This window comes from Crotalus tigris, unplaced genomic scaffold, assembly GCF_016545835.1.
Source record: "Crotalus tigris isolate CLP2741 ecotype Arizona unplaced genomic scaffold, ASM1654583v1 scf7180000017739.2905288, whole genome shotgun sequence".
NCBI classification, from domain to species: domain Eukaryota; kingdom Metazoa; phylum Chordata; class Lepidosauria; order Squamata; family Viperidae; genus Crotalus; species Crotalus tigris.
Window position 1 is genome coordinate 353,251 of NW_024096605.1, and position 14,367 is coordinate 367,617.

A 14,367-nucleotide genomic window follows, 5' to 3' on the forward strand; every position below is an offset into this window, starting at 1 on the left:
TAAACAAAAAGAGGCTATATTGCTTAATTGCCAATCTTTAGAAAATTACAGGGTAATTTCATTTAGTGAAATTTTCCTTTTGCCAATGCAAATCAATTTCTACAGCTAATATATGGAAAACAGGGTTGCCTCTATCACAGGGAAAACAAAGTTGCCTCAGTCAGCAGGTTTATAGACACAATTAGAGAAATTACGAATGCGCAGGTGTTAAGTTTTAGAGAGTGACTAGGCACTGGACGTTTTTTTCCAGTATCGTGAAATTGCTTCGCAGCAAGATGGCCGGCAAATAAATTAAATAATAAACCTCAATGCATAAATAAAGCTATGCAGCAATGTAGAAAGAAACATGTCCAGTTTGAACTGGATTAAGCAATTGCAAATGAATAATGGGCCATTTAACTACAGCCTCTTCACAGAGCAATTTAAAGGGGACACTATGCTGCATCAGTCTTTGAAGAAAGCAGGGGTGATCTGCAACAATCTAAGAACCTGGCATGAAAACAAGACATCTGTCCAGATGGGTTTTCTTCTTTCTACAAAAGGGACTGCGTGAAAGCTCTGTAGTTTAAAATAACACTTTCCTTTTTGTCTTACTGGGAGAAAACCATTGTTGTTCAGCAGGGTAGACCAAGGCTATGCTTTTCCTTTTGTCCCACTTCATCTTGGCCGTCCAAATGCTGAGCTCATAAAAGTATTCTTTTGAATGTCACCCTGGGAAGTATTTTATTTTATTCAGAGCCAAAAAAACAGACTTTAAAGTAAACAATCTTCTTGGGTATATGTGAAGATGTAAATTGGTTATCCAAATTACCTCACGATTTGTAGCAAATTTCTGTAAAGATTGTATAAGCATCAGAAGAGTCTGGAGATGTTACATCTAAGGCTGTCCCACTCTACTGCTGAGCCCTTTCATAGACTTTTGCACTTTTATAACACAAAAAGCTATTTGAAGTTAAGGTCCAAGGAGATAGAATGGTCCAGGGGATGGTGGAGAATGGCATATACACTATTGTTTTATAACAATGCAGTTAAAAGAAAAGAACAGCACAAGTGATGGATTATCCATTTTTCAAGGAATGGACATTAGATGTTGAGGAGCACAATCCAAAAGAAACTTCCAGATGTCAGAGAAAAGTATCAGCACCTTTCCCCCCAAACAAAGTTTGAACAAAGAGTAGGGATTTCAATCTAGCCTCAAATCTAGAATTTACATTTATGTGAGGAGAAACAATGGGGCAAATTAGCAATTAGGACTGCAAAATGAGTTCTAATGGGAGGACAAATCAAGTGCTTTCAAATGAGACCTATGCTTATGCAATCCACTGTCCTGTTTCTTCTAACAGACATGTGATCACCCCTCTGTGCAAAAGGCACATGGATTATCTAGTAGAAATAATTAAAGGACTAGTATTAAAACAATTTCATACTACCTATTTAATATCTGTCAAAATAATTAAGGCAAATTAAATCAAGATTTGTAATATAAATAATTTAATATCTCAATGCATAATCCCATATTAAACTACTAGGTTATTTGCTTGGTTTTGGCTTACGTTATGATGATTAATCACCATGACTAATGCAACAAACGATAATTAAAACAAGTATTAGTTTGGCATGAAATTGCACTTTGCCAGTCCTTCTTTGTCCCGCTAGTAAATATTGCGCTGAAGCACATAAATAATGTTGAAATTTCAGCAAAATTCCATGGAGCAAATGTAACAGAATAATTCAGTTTTATCAATCATCTGTATCGATCACTTAATATGCGTTAACAGTATACCTACATAAGATCATATATAGTTTAATGTGTGTATAAATAAAATTCTCTAGGATTCTGCTTTTTTCAGTCTCAGTATAAGTAAATAAACAGATAAGCAAGTCAGAGAAATTTAAATGACAATATTTTTCAGATCTCACTGAATATTTTCAGAAATTCCTTTATCGCATAAACTGTTTACATCTCCAAGGGGAAAAAGGAGAATATGAAATATTTACACCAAGGGCAAAGTAGGTCAGCTTCTGTAGCATTTTCAGAACTTGCAAGACCTTTGGAGTTGATAAGAAGGTGCTAAGAGGAGATTAGGTAAAATGATCTTTGCTTTCGGACAGTGCAGATTGTTTATCCATCATCATAACTGAAATCTTGATGAACCAAAATGGATCTGGTTTATTTCAAATCTTTCAAGGAGATGCTTCTTGGCTTGTCAAACATTGGATAGACCATCTTGTCACCAACTATAGAAAGCTCAGCTCAGCTAAATCAGAACACCCTGAGTCATAAGCAAGGGCACACAAACCTTAAAGTTTATAATTGTAATTTCAATTTAAAGTAGCAATATACCCATGGCCCCAGCCATGTCTACTGATATGAGAACTGGGCTGCATACAGATTTAAATTATTATGATGGTCACACAGGAAACCAGAGGCTTAGACTGGGTTTGGCAATTTTTTCCACTTATTGAGTCCTTCCCAAGGACCTGGGATAGTCAATAGTTGTTTAATAATATTATATATATTATTACATGTATAATTATTATATTATATTATTTTTGTTTGCATAATCAGATGTTTAGACTGGATTATTATTTTTTCAGCAGTATTTACCCGTTAGACACAATTGCCAGTAAATGCATAACAAAAATAATAATACAATAATTACTAATAATAGATCATCTTTTGAACATTTAAAGCAGCACTATGAATGCTGAGCTACCCACTAAATGGAAGAAATGGTAGTTTTACAACCTACAGACTTTTATTACTAAACTTTATTTTCAAACCAGCTATCATCATTTTCAAAAATGTGGTCCTTTTTTCTTCACGTGCTTATACTACTTATTTAAAAAAAAAATGATAAAAATAAGTAGTATGAGCATATGAAGAAAAAAAGCACTCCCCCACCCCGCCAGATGTAGCCAAGACCAGGAAAACTTTATTACATGTTTCTCTTCACAATAGAAAATGGCCTAGAGATATGTTCGTGCTCGTAGAATTGTTTTTTTTTTAAGCAAATATGAACTACTGAGTAATAATCTTTTTGGTGCTTGATTTGACCTTCCACCATGCTATTTTAAAAAAAACAACCCTCTATTTTTCCATCACTGCCTGTAGCTATTCACACAACACAGAGAACAACAAAAGGACTAGCAACAAGGAAATACATTAAAGTTTATGTAATAGAAACTGAGTTGTGATTATTACACTTTTCTCTCTTCTTACTAGGAATGTGATCTTTGTCTTTTGCCTCTGTTGTCTCAGGTTTCCCCTGCTCCTTGCACTCTTTTTTTCCTTTGTGTTTACATTTCTTTTCTTTACCACCCTCCTGCCTCAGGCTGTCAGTCTTGTTTTCTCCCACGACAGTCTCAGCAGCCATGCTTTTTCTCACCTCTTCATCTTCAGTCTTTATGTCAGTGATGCCTTCTTTCTCTGGATCTTTTTCCAGGTAAATTAAGAATCAAGTTATTTAAAGGTAACCAAAGCCAAATATTAAGACAACAATAATAGTTATAAAAAACAACTGGTTTTTATATTAAATTAAGAAGACTTTAACATATTACACAGTTTAAAGAAAGAAAATCAAATAAAACTAAAACATGCATGAAACATACTGAAACTTTGCGTGCTTGAGGCCCTTATTTTATTTATTTAAACTCTACTGCTGAAAACTGATGGCATCCCTCAGCAGGCATCCCTTTGGGGGTAGGATACAGATAGTCCTCAACTTACCACAACTGAGCCTAAAATTTATGCTGCTAAGTGAGACATTTGTTGAGTTCTACCCCAATTTATGATCTTTCTTGCCACAGTTGTTAAGTGAATCATTGCAAATTGTTAAGTTAGTAACACAATTGTTAAGTGAGTCTGGTTTCCCCCTTGACTTTGCTTGTCAGAAGGTCACAAAAGATGATCACATGATCCCGGGACACTGCAACCATCATAAATATGAGTCAGTTGCCAAGCGTCGGAATTTTGATTACATGACCATGGGGATGCTGCAATGGTCTTGTGAAAAATAGTCATGTCACTTTTTTTCAATGATGTTGTAACTTTGAATGTCACTAAGTGAACTGTTGTAAGTTGAGGGCTGCTTGTATAATGCAAGTCCTATAATTTAGCAGGGATTAGTGACAACCTTCTGACTTTCCTACCAATAGAGAAAAGATTCTATCTTAGATACGTACCAAACTAACTTCTGTGGAATTAAGTAGACCACACTCAGATTAATATTCAGGAAGATATTCTTTAATGCTAGGAAATGGGGGTGGGAAATAAAGTGTGAATCAGCAGTAATTGGTAACTAAAGACCACACCATCCAACAATCTGGACACTACATTTTGTTCTACCTGAATTCTCCACCACTTTTCAAGGGCGGGACACTTTTAACTATGTTTTTAGTCCATCTTGTAGTGCCAATCATAAAGAGAGTCAAAAAACCCAGCAACACTTCTAAGTAATTAGCTAACACATAAAAGATATTACATTACTTCATCAATGTCTTAAAGGGTTTTGCCTAAATCATTTTCAGTAATTTATAGTCTGGCAATATTTATTTAATAGGCACATAAAAAGCAAAGCTAGCTGTTTGGGATGCTGAAGCAACACCAAATCCTCATGATGGAAGTATCATTTTAAAAGGTTACAAAAACTTTGCAGGGTTGAGATCTGCAGAGAATATCCACTGCTTTTGTCATTCTTGCATGTCCAGTATATGTTCGGTAGGAAAACAATCAGGTGAGAATGCAATAAAATGAAAATTCCTTTGAAAAGGAAAAACAGTGCTGTCTCTTTCTATCTGATCCTAATGTGTATAAAGACTGGGAAAATACTAAGGAGAAAGGTTTCAATGTTTGCAGGGAGGATTAGCTCTCTGCTGGTCTAGAAGTATCTTTCATCTGCTAAGAAAATAGCCCGGAGGGTCTGCCGAAGTACAGAGTAAGAGTGATGAGCAGAATGGCCATATGAAGAAGAAATATTGTCTCACCTGTTCTGTGATACAGCAGCTCCCAAAATGCTTGTGCATTTTTCCAGGCGCTGAAATAATGTCAGGTTTTTCTTAATTAAAATATACTTGTTACATTTAACTGAGAGCAGGAACAGAGTTTTATGCATGGGGTGTAAATGAGCTCAAGGCTATTCTTGGACATCTCAGTGGAATGAAAAAGTACTGTGATTATTTGATAGAGAGATAGCTGGATTGCATCTCTGTCAAGGAGTTTACAGTCAGACCATCCATGTATCTGAACAGCTGTCCTTCCATCTGTTCATGACAAGAATGGCAACTTTAATGGGACTAGGGTAACTGTGCTGCAAAAATGTGGATGGTTACTAAACGGAAGCAAAGATAGATAGAAAACCCTAAACTGCTGCTACAGTTTAGGTGCAGTAGTCCTTAATTTATCAGATTCTTAACTTCATATTTTTTTCCTTTCTCTTCTTGTTTTCTCCTTCTATGTCAGGTCTTTCATTATCAACTAAAATAATTATTTGATCTTAATAATATTACTCACGTGGATTTTTGTTTCTTTTTAAAAGAAACATTTTTATTGAGGCTTTAAAAATATATCCTATCCAAAGATTATTTCTGCACAGGATGAAAAATTGTAGGCGGAATGTCACATATCAGTCTGTTTGCATTTTTTATATTACCTTTTGCTACTAAGAAATCCAGAAATGTCTTATTTACAAATTGTTTCTATGCAACTCCATGTAGGAAATGCCTAACCTTTGAAGCTGCTTTCAGCACGGCCCTTTGTTGCAAGCCTACTCTTTGCCCCCACCTTGTTGTGTTTTAGGAAAGCCATTAAAACCTGGCTTTAAAAAAAGTCCTGGGAGAAGATGTACTGTTAGATTAGATTAGAATCTCCACCCTGAATTGCATTTGGATGTTTTTGTTTCAGGTGGCCTCACTCTCTTCTATAAAAGTAATAGTAAAATTAGTAGAAGTTGTTGTAGGTAACTTATACAAAACTTGATTTCATGGTAGTGGCTGAAAGCATAGGGACAGTAGATCTTCTCATGTACGTTTTATGTTCTACTTGTGATTGCATATTTGTTATATTGTGTTTATGCTATAAGGGGCACAGGTTCAAGCTGAAGTCAAGCGGCATCTAATTTGAAATAGATTTTAAAAACTGCCATGCAGCTCAAAATGAGCATGACTTATGTTTTCAGTACTAGGTTTAATGCCAAGATGTGAACTATAAATAGCCAACCTGTCAGTTGAGCTAATGTAGCTCCTATGTTGAAAATGTGTGGTAATTTTGGTTCATCTCTGAGGTATGGGGAAAATGTCAGAAGGTTCTTAAGATGCTGAAATTTCTGTTTCTGGCTAGCCTGGTACCAGTCGAGTTAAGATCAAAGTCATGTTCACTAATTCAGCATTTGTCACAACAGTCCATAATGGTCAACTATTTCCAAACAAATCAAAAGGAAAAGCATGATTTGCAAGCTCCTTGTTTATTTCAGCAGAATTTAGAAAGATTTGAGATAGAAGACTGACTCATTATCCAGCAGCCACTCAAGAGTTCAAAGACACCTACAAATATTCCCAGTACATGCCTGCATCTAATCTTTTTTATAACTTCCAGAAATGAAGGTAAGTGTGCATTCACTTCTTAATGAGTCAATGGCTCAAAATATTTCTGAACATCAGTTTTCTGCATAACTCACCACTGGCAGTTGTTGCTTCCTCAGCCTTCCCAAACCAATAAGATCGCTGCAAAGGGAAATTCCAAGACCGAGGAATTCCATAGTCTCCTGAAATAAAAATAGGTTGATTGGTTGCAGAAGCTTCTTTTCATTTTGCTATAGGGAGAACTCAGCAATGCAAATCATATAGTTAAATAATTATTTGATGTGTCATTAGCATCAAACAGTGCTCACATTACAAGTTTCAACAAAACATTCCCATTCCCAAAGTACTCCCAGAACCCAAGACCAATTGCAGTCCTGAGGGGTGCTTTTTTCCCCAGTAAGAAGGAGAGAAGAATACAGGCGTTTAAATGTGGCTCAAGATTATATTTATTTCTGAAATGCATACTCAAATTAAAAATTAGAGCTATGCAGTCTTTAATAAATAGGATCTAAATTCCAGAAACCCTAAGGCAAACTGTGGAATAAGGACTTCCCAGTTCACTTGATTAGTTTTTGCCTCCTGATGTCCTTTAGATCAGAGGTCCCCAGCCTTTTGGGCACGAGGGACCACTTCCGTGGAGAGAGGTTTTTCCACGGACCGGAGGGGGCGTGGTTTTGTGTGCTGCCTGCATCTCATGGATGGAGCTTTGCTTGTTTGTGCAGACCAGTTGCTGGCGTGCCGCAGCCTGATACCAGTCCATGGACCAGGGGTTGGGTACCCCTGCTTTAGACGTCATGAATTTGTAATTCTTCAGCCATTACAGGGAGTCCTTATCTTATGACCACAATTGAGCCCCCAATTTCTGTTGCTGATTTCCGTTGTTAATTTTGTCCTGTTTTATGATCTTTCTTCTCCCCATTGTTAATTTAGTAACATGACTCTTACAGACATCTACCTTCTCCATTGACTTGCTTGTCAGATGGTTGCAAAAGGTGATCACATGACCCCAGGACACTACAACCACCATAATTCAGTTGCCAAATGCCTGAATTTTGATCGCCTGACCATGCGACAATGGTTGTAAGTGTGAAAAACGATCATAGGTCCCTTTTTCGAATGTCGTTGTAACTTCAAATGGTCACTAAACAAAATGTTGTAAGTTAATGACTACCTGTACTACTAATATCAGTAAGATACAGTTGGAAGAAGTCAGCTGCAGAGAGTGCTTCAATTGGAACAAATTCCATGGGGTAGCCATAGTAATTGTGGCAAAACTTCATGGATATTTATAGGTAAATAAACTAATGCATTAATTTTAATACGTCCCAAGAATTTTTCTTCTTTAGGGAAGGAAGTTATTTGGAGTTTAGAGGACCTGTGGGGAATTAGGATAGATAAACTTTTCCAACTTCGAATTTTAATTCAGGGGCTCATGAAACTTGAGTCACCTCTTCTTTCAGGATAGCATTTTAAGTTACTGAAGCTTATATCTGGTAATGATGATCTTCTTCAATAGCTCTACAGAAGAACATTCTCTTGCTGCTTTTATCACAAAGACAAACAAGAATTTCTTCAGCTGTGACAGACTGCAGTTTTTTAAAAAAAAAAAACACTTTTTTTTTCTTTTTTACTTGTGATTCAGAAACCACCCAATGCTGGTCTTGGAAAACTGCCTAAGCTGAAAGTGAATGCGAAGGTGTGAGCTTTCATTCTACAGATAAGATCTTTTGTAGGTCTTTGTTTTGGCTCTACAACTCGTATAATATGTGACCAGACAAGTTTCTTTAACTCTGGGGAAATCCAAATTTCTGTTCTTCAAAGAGACATCTTTAAGCATTGATTTAAATAGAAAGACAAGATACAAGTTGAATAAGTAAATAAAGTATATATAAGTACATTGGCTAGTATAAGAGTGATCCCTGCAGCTACTCATATGCTCTTTTGCACAACATGAAAAGAATAATTATCAGAAGAGAGATCACAACCACACCTCAAAAGGACCTCATTACTTCCCATAGGGGCTTCAAACTGTCTAGCCACCACTCTTTTTTGGTCAGTTCCTGTTCCTTTGGATCATTAATACATTTATATTAATGTTTCAAGGAATCTCCTACATTGTACTATAATCCTCTTTTTGAGAGGTGGTAGCTTGCCAACTGAACTTTGTTTAATTGCCAATGCCTCGATGGTTTTAAAAAAGTCTACTATGAGGTTTCCAAAGATTCTTTAAATTGAAAGCGCAGGTCAAACGCACCAAATGTAGGAGATACTTCTCTTTTTGTCAGTAACTACTGTAAAAGAGAAACAAGATTCATTTCACACAAATGAATCTATTTTGAAAGGTTCATCTTCTGAAAGACAAGATAATCCAACTTTTGTCTAGTTGGGCAATGAACAAATGGCTGCCTTGCATTTCTAGGCCCATGTGTTTTGTCAAGTGGCTCAAAGACCATTGTATTACAACTTTCCCCCATGTACTGGATTGTCCATGCTGCCTAAGATTAGGGGAAATTATAATCTAATACATACTGTACAGAGGACATGAGATTTAGATAAGGCTTTACCATAACATCAGAGAACAAGATATTTTGCAATATAATGCTATAAAAATCTTGATGAATTGTTTGTTGCTAACACAAACTTTAAGCCCTAGCATTTGCCAATATGAGTTTAAACATTTCAATTAGTATCATATCTGTAAGTGTATAATGCAGATCTTTTATCCCAAAATACAGTATAAGCATAATGGATTAGATTCAAAGATGTCGGTCCCATGAGGAGAGGGAAGGGGGAGAGGAGGACAGGATCCTACTTCCTGTTACGGTCTTCAATGCCATATCCTATATCACGGGTGTCAAATTTGATTGCATCATCTGATGTATCGTGACGTATCATAATGTTTTTTGCCTTTGCGTAGTCAGGGTGGGCGTGGCCTATGCGTGACGCATCTGGCCTACAGGCCACCAGTTTGATACCCCTGAAGGAGCTATATTGTTCTCAAGGGTCCTCACTTTCTGAAGCAACTTTTCACAAGAGGGGGGAAAAATCTGCATTTAAAATGAAAGGCAGGCAAACCTTTTTCCATAAACAGAAGTTAGAATTTAAGGCTCTGACTAAACCTGAAATATCAGAATAATTTCACCTTTGAAAATGTGAACTATCGTATTTATATGATTCTACATATTCTAGAACACTTCTAGAGAATCCTACTGAAAATAGCCAAACCATATTAGAAACATTCCTGACAGAATCTGAGAGCAAAGAGTGACTAGAGGAAAGAAGAAAAATAAGGAGAAGCCTATTGAATAAGCTGATAACTGTCACATAACTTTGTATTTACCTTCATTGTATTTGATCAAACAAATTCTGAGACATGAGATATTTAGTCTTGTTGGTTCGCCATTGTATTAGAGTGGCAGAGATAGAAAAAAATGCATATAATCAGAACTTTTTTTGTCATAGAACGCCCAGAACGGAGTTCCGGCACCTTTTTTGGATGGAACCTTGTAGGGTAAGCAAGGCAGGTTGTAGGACATGTGTGAGTTCCGGCACCTTTTTTATATATATAAAAAAAGCACTGCATATAATAGATCACATTGATGGCCATACCTGGGAAGACATTATCCAAGTACCAAGCAAGCCATCCATAGACAAAGCCATCAAAAACCATTATCTCCATAGACAACAAGAAACTGTATTTATCTCCTTCCAGTGGGCTACTATGGATATTATTCCACTGTAATCCAAGTCCTTGTTCTTCATAGCGTGATAAGTATTCTGTACCGAATCCGAAAGCCACAGGTGAAAGGAAGCTCTGGAAGAAAGTGACAAATTATCTGAGTTTATTACTAACCAGTCATCTTGACTACAGGAAGGTTATGACCATTTGTTCACTGACCCGTTCAAAGTTACAGCAGAAGTGAACAAATAGTACTGACAAAAGTCCTTAAGAGTTTCAATCATCAAAGCATCTTCATGGCCACATGATTACAATCCAGACACTGGGCACCTAGCTCGCAACTAGGCTCTCACAGCAAGCCATGGCCACAACTGTGATTTCTGAAATTTCCTGTCAGCTTTCCACAAGCAAATCAATGGGAAAGCCCCAGGACGCAGTTGGAAGTCATAATCATGTAAGGTCCTCCGGTTACCACAGCAACCACGGCTGCCATTGCTGTCATAGGCAATGCAGTCACGTGACATTGCGCTTTACAATCGCATCGCTTAGCAATGAAAATTGCAGGTTTGTTACCCATAAACCAAATCCATTGGGAGCAAGCCTTAGCGAAAGAAAAGAAATCCTTACCACAATGATCTTAATCTTAAGAGGCAGCCAATCCTGCCAAATGAAGCAGAGGATGTGGGGCAGGTAGAGAGTAAAATAGATGATTCCACTGCAGGCAGCTGCCAGATTAGCCTTGGAAAAAAAGGTGCTGAGCAAAAAGCATTGCATGATGCTGGCGGTTGCGAAAGTTAACAGGAACAGAAAGAGAACTTGGGGGTTGCAGTACCGAAGCACTTTGCCATACTGTATAGAAAAGAAAAAAAAATATTCTACTGCTTGACCTAGGACCCATATGAGATCAACGATCTTCTGTTTATGATATTGGTACGTTCATATTTGCCTATTAACTCTAAAGATTGAGCTTCCTTCAGGAACTCAAGATGGTATACTCCCTTCTCCAATTTCTCCATAAAGGCATGTTGGGTGAAAGACTGTGACTAATCCTATAATCGCCATGGTTCAGTGTGGATGAACTGTGTTCTAATCCAGTATCTCAAAGCCTGCTTCAACATACATGCAGCCAAATGGATTTCCTGTTTTCAGAAAGTTGCATTCACACCATATGCTAACTCAAAATTTGATTAATCACAGTGTGAAATAAACTGATTAAACCATCATTGGCTGGATTTCTAAGACACAAACCATAAAATGTCTTGGAGAGCCTTAGAAACCCAGCCAAAACTAAACTGAAAGAAGGAATATTATGAACAGTCTTCAGCAATTACCCTATACTGATTATTTGTCATAGCAGAATAAACAACCTAATATATGGGAAACAGGATAGCAATGACTGTCTGGAACAATCTAGCAGTGAATATGAGTTGTGGTTTGGGTAAAGGACAGTAAGGGCCTGTATGTGATGTTGGCCTAGAGTTTTAAGAATCCTGCTTGTGTTATGGGTCTTGCTTGTCTACCATCCACACTGCTACAGGAAGGATCCATTCATGAGTTCCTTAGGCTCTTGTTTCAACTTACACTGCGGTGATAAGTATTTCCAAATTGTTATATCTATGGATCCCATCCTAGCAGGCCTATTTTAGAGTGAACTACTCTCTTTGGAATGCAAGCTGCAGAAAGATCTCAAGAGTTGCAGCGAGTTTATTTTGAGATAAAATCATGCTCTGGCCTGGATGTCACAGGGGCTAAGTCAGAAGGGATTATTCTGGTAGCATTGTGCAATTTCTGAATTCATTTTGACTTCTGGTCTCTGAGGAAATAGGTTGAATGATGTGTGGGATGAATTTGCCATGTGTGCTGCAATCATGCTGCACCTGGCTGCTTCAGTAAACCAAGTTTGTGTGTGAGAGTGCAGTTAGATTTGGAAGACACTCAATGCCTCTTTGATGCCCTTTGCCTTGAAAGAGCATATTACCTTGTCAATGGTTATGCAAATCTTCATAACCTTTCAGATCAAGTTACTGAAGTTTGTGGTAGATGGAGCTGCCTTTGAAGACCACCCAAATGGAGTAGAACATAGTAGTGATCTATGCCACTTAATACCTATTTTGTGGGTGCTACATTGGCTTTCATGTGGCTTGTGACTATAAAAGTGCTGTTTTTAACCTATAAAACCCTTTCTCACCTGGTGTTTTAACCTATAAAACCCTTTCTCACCTTCAAAATAATTTTCTTTAGAAAAAAAAAGACCTGTCTGGTTCACTCATTCTGAGGCTAGGGGAGGGCTACAACATCATGCCTTATTTGTGCCTGTATTGTATAACAGCTTACCTCTGAGAATATGAATGGCACCCTTCCTAATGGTTTTCTGGATGGTGGTTAAGAATGAATTGTTCACAGCTTTTATGTTTTGAGGACTGCTTATTGAATGCCAGGTTTGGGCATGCTTGTATTTTATGCTTCACAGGTTTTATATTTTATGTTGAGATTTTTCCAAGTTAACAGAAATCCTTGAAGGAATTGATGGTATAGGACTACTATAAATAAATACATATTTATAAGATCTAGACCTTTTATCACTGTAATTTAATCGGAGCACAAATGTTCTTTATGGATTGTATATTAAATGTTTTTGTTTTATCATTTTCTGCAACTACTGGATTTTATTGATTCACTCATAAACAACCAAAAGTGTGCTGGGTTTTGGCTAAGCTGATATTTCAAACTCGGCCACTGTGATAGCTTAGCATGATGCATGAAGCTACCAGTCCTTAGTTTTGCCACTGCTTCCTCTTACCCACACATATTTGCAGTGCAACTTTACTTCTTGTCTTAAAGAGCCGTGGTGTCGCAATGGTTAGAATGCAGTAGTGCCGGCTAACTCACTGCTCACTGCCAGGAGTTGGATCCTGACTGGCTCAAAGTTGACTCAGCCTTCTATCCTTCCAAGGTCAGTAAAGACCCAGATTGTTGGGAGGCAATATGGTGATTCTGTAAACTGCTTAGAGAGGGCTGAAAACCACTATGGAGCATTATATAAGTCTAAGTGCTATTGCTGTTGCCAATCCCTGTAATATAGTGATGTTTTAATTACAAATTCTGATGGGGATTGTCTGCCTGGATGTAAATGGTTTAAAATACAAGCAATATTGAAAGATCAGAATATACATTGAAAGCCAGCATACTATACGATAGACCACATGGAGTGGGAACACTGTTATTCCACCTTAAATTCAAGTACTAACACAAAGAAATTAAACAGCAAAGATATTCTTACTGAATGCTGGCCCTCTTCCACAACACTGTTTAAATATATTTATCCTTTAGAAGTATTAAACAATCAGGCTTTCAGGGTTCCCTTTATCGTTATCTTCAAACTGGGCGGATCTCAAAGCAACCTTTGGGTACTTACCATAAATGATAGGAGGAAGCAGAAAAAAACAATGTGAGAACTTAGGATAACTATCACCAATCTGATATCCCCCAGAGGTGTTGGACTACAGTCCACAATTCCCATTAACTCCCTAAATCAGAGGTTGGCCTACCCCTGCCCTAAATAAACAAACAAATGACTATATCTTGAGGCATAATTATGAGTGTGTCACGGATGGGGCAGTTTAAACATAAACCCAGAGTCTCCCTACTGAAGGACCATTTAAATCAGTGTTTCTCAACCTTGACCATTTTAAGACATGTGGACTTCAACTCCCAGAATTCCACAGCCAGCAATGCTGGCTGTGGAATTCTGGGAGTTGAAGTCCACATGCCTTAAAATGGTCAAGATTGAGAAACACTGATTTAAATGTTAAGCCTTTGTGACCCTCTCAGTTCCCCAAGTGATAATGTATTTAAATGAAGCAACTAATGGGTTGGGAGAAATGAGTTTGAAAGGCAAACGACAGGCTTGCCATCAGACTTTCCAAAGGCTGATGGAAGGAAGCCTCCCTTTCAAGCCCTCTTCCACCTGGTGATGGTTAGAACATGACCAGTCAATCTTAATCCAACCCGCAAATGCGCCCCTGAATGATGATGATGACTTAAAGGGGGCTTCTAAAAAGCACACCTACTGCTACGTGCCAGGAAGAGGCCAGGCTGCTAGCAGGCTC

The 14,367-nt window shown here is 37.6% G+C and overlaps 1 protein-coding gene across 12 annotated transcripts in view; it reads right to left on the reverse strand.

Annotated features, from left to right (window-relative positions):
* The window catches only part of ABCA4 (ATP binding cassette subfamily A member 4), a 108,169-nt gene that overhangs the window by 48,127 nt on the left and 45,675 nt on the right, over positions 1-14,367 (reverse strand). For all 12 annotated transcript variants that reach the window (XR_005556294.1, XR_005556293.1, XR_005556297.1 and 9 more), the window contains 4 exons: positions 10,886-11,107; positions 10,189-10,393; positions 6,675-6,761; positions 3,224-3,436 (listed from right to left, as the gene is read on the reverse strand). Coding sequence is in view for 7 of the 12 variants with exons in the window: in XM_039339756.1 (XP_039195690.1) it covers positions 3,224-3,436; positions 6,675-6,761; positions 10,189-10,393; positions 10,886-11,107 (727 nt within the window). In the remaining 5 variants the exon portion in view is untranslated. The remainder of the gene's footprint in view (positions 1-3,223; positions 3,437-6,674; positions 6,762-10,188; positions 10,394-10,885; positions 11,108-14,367) is intronic.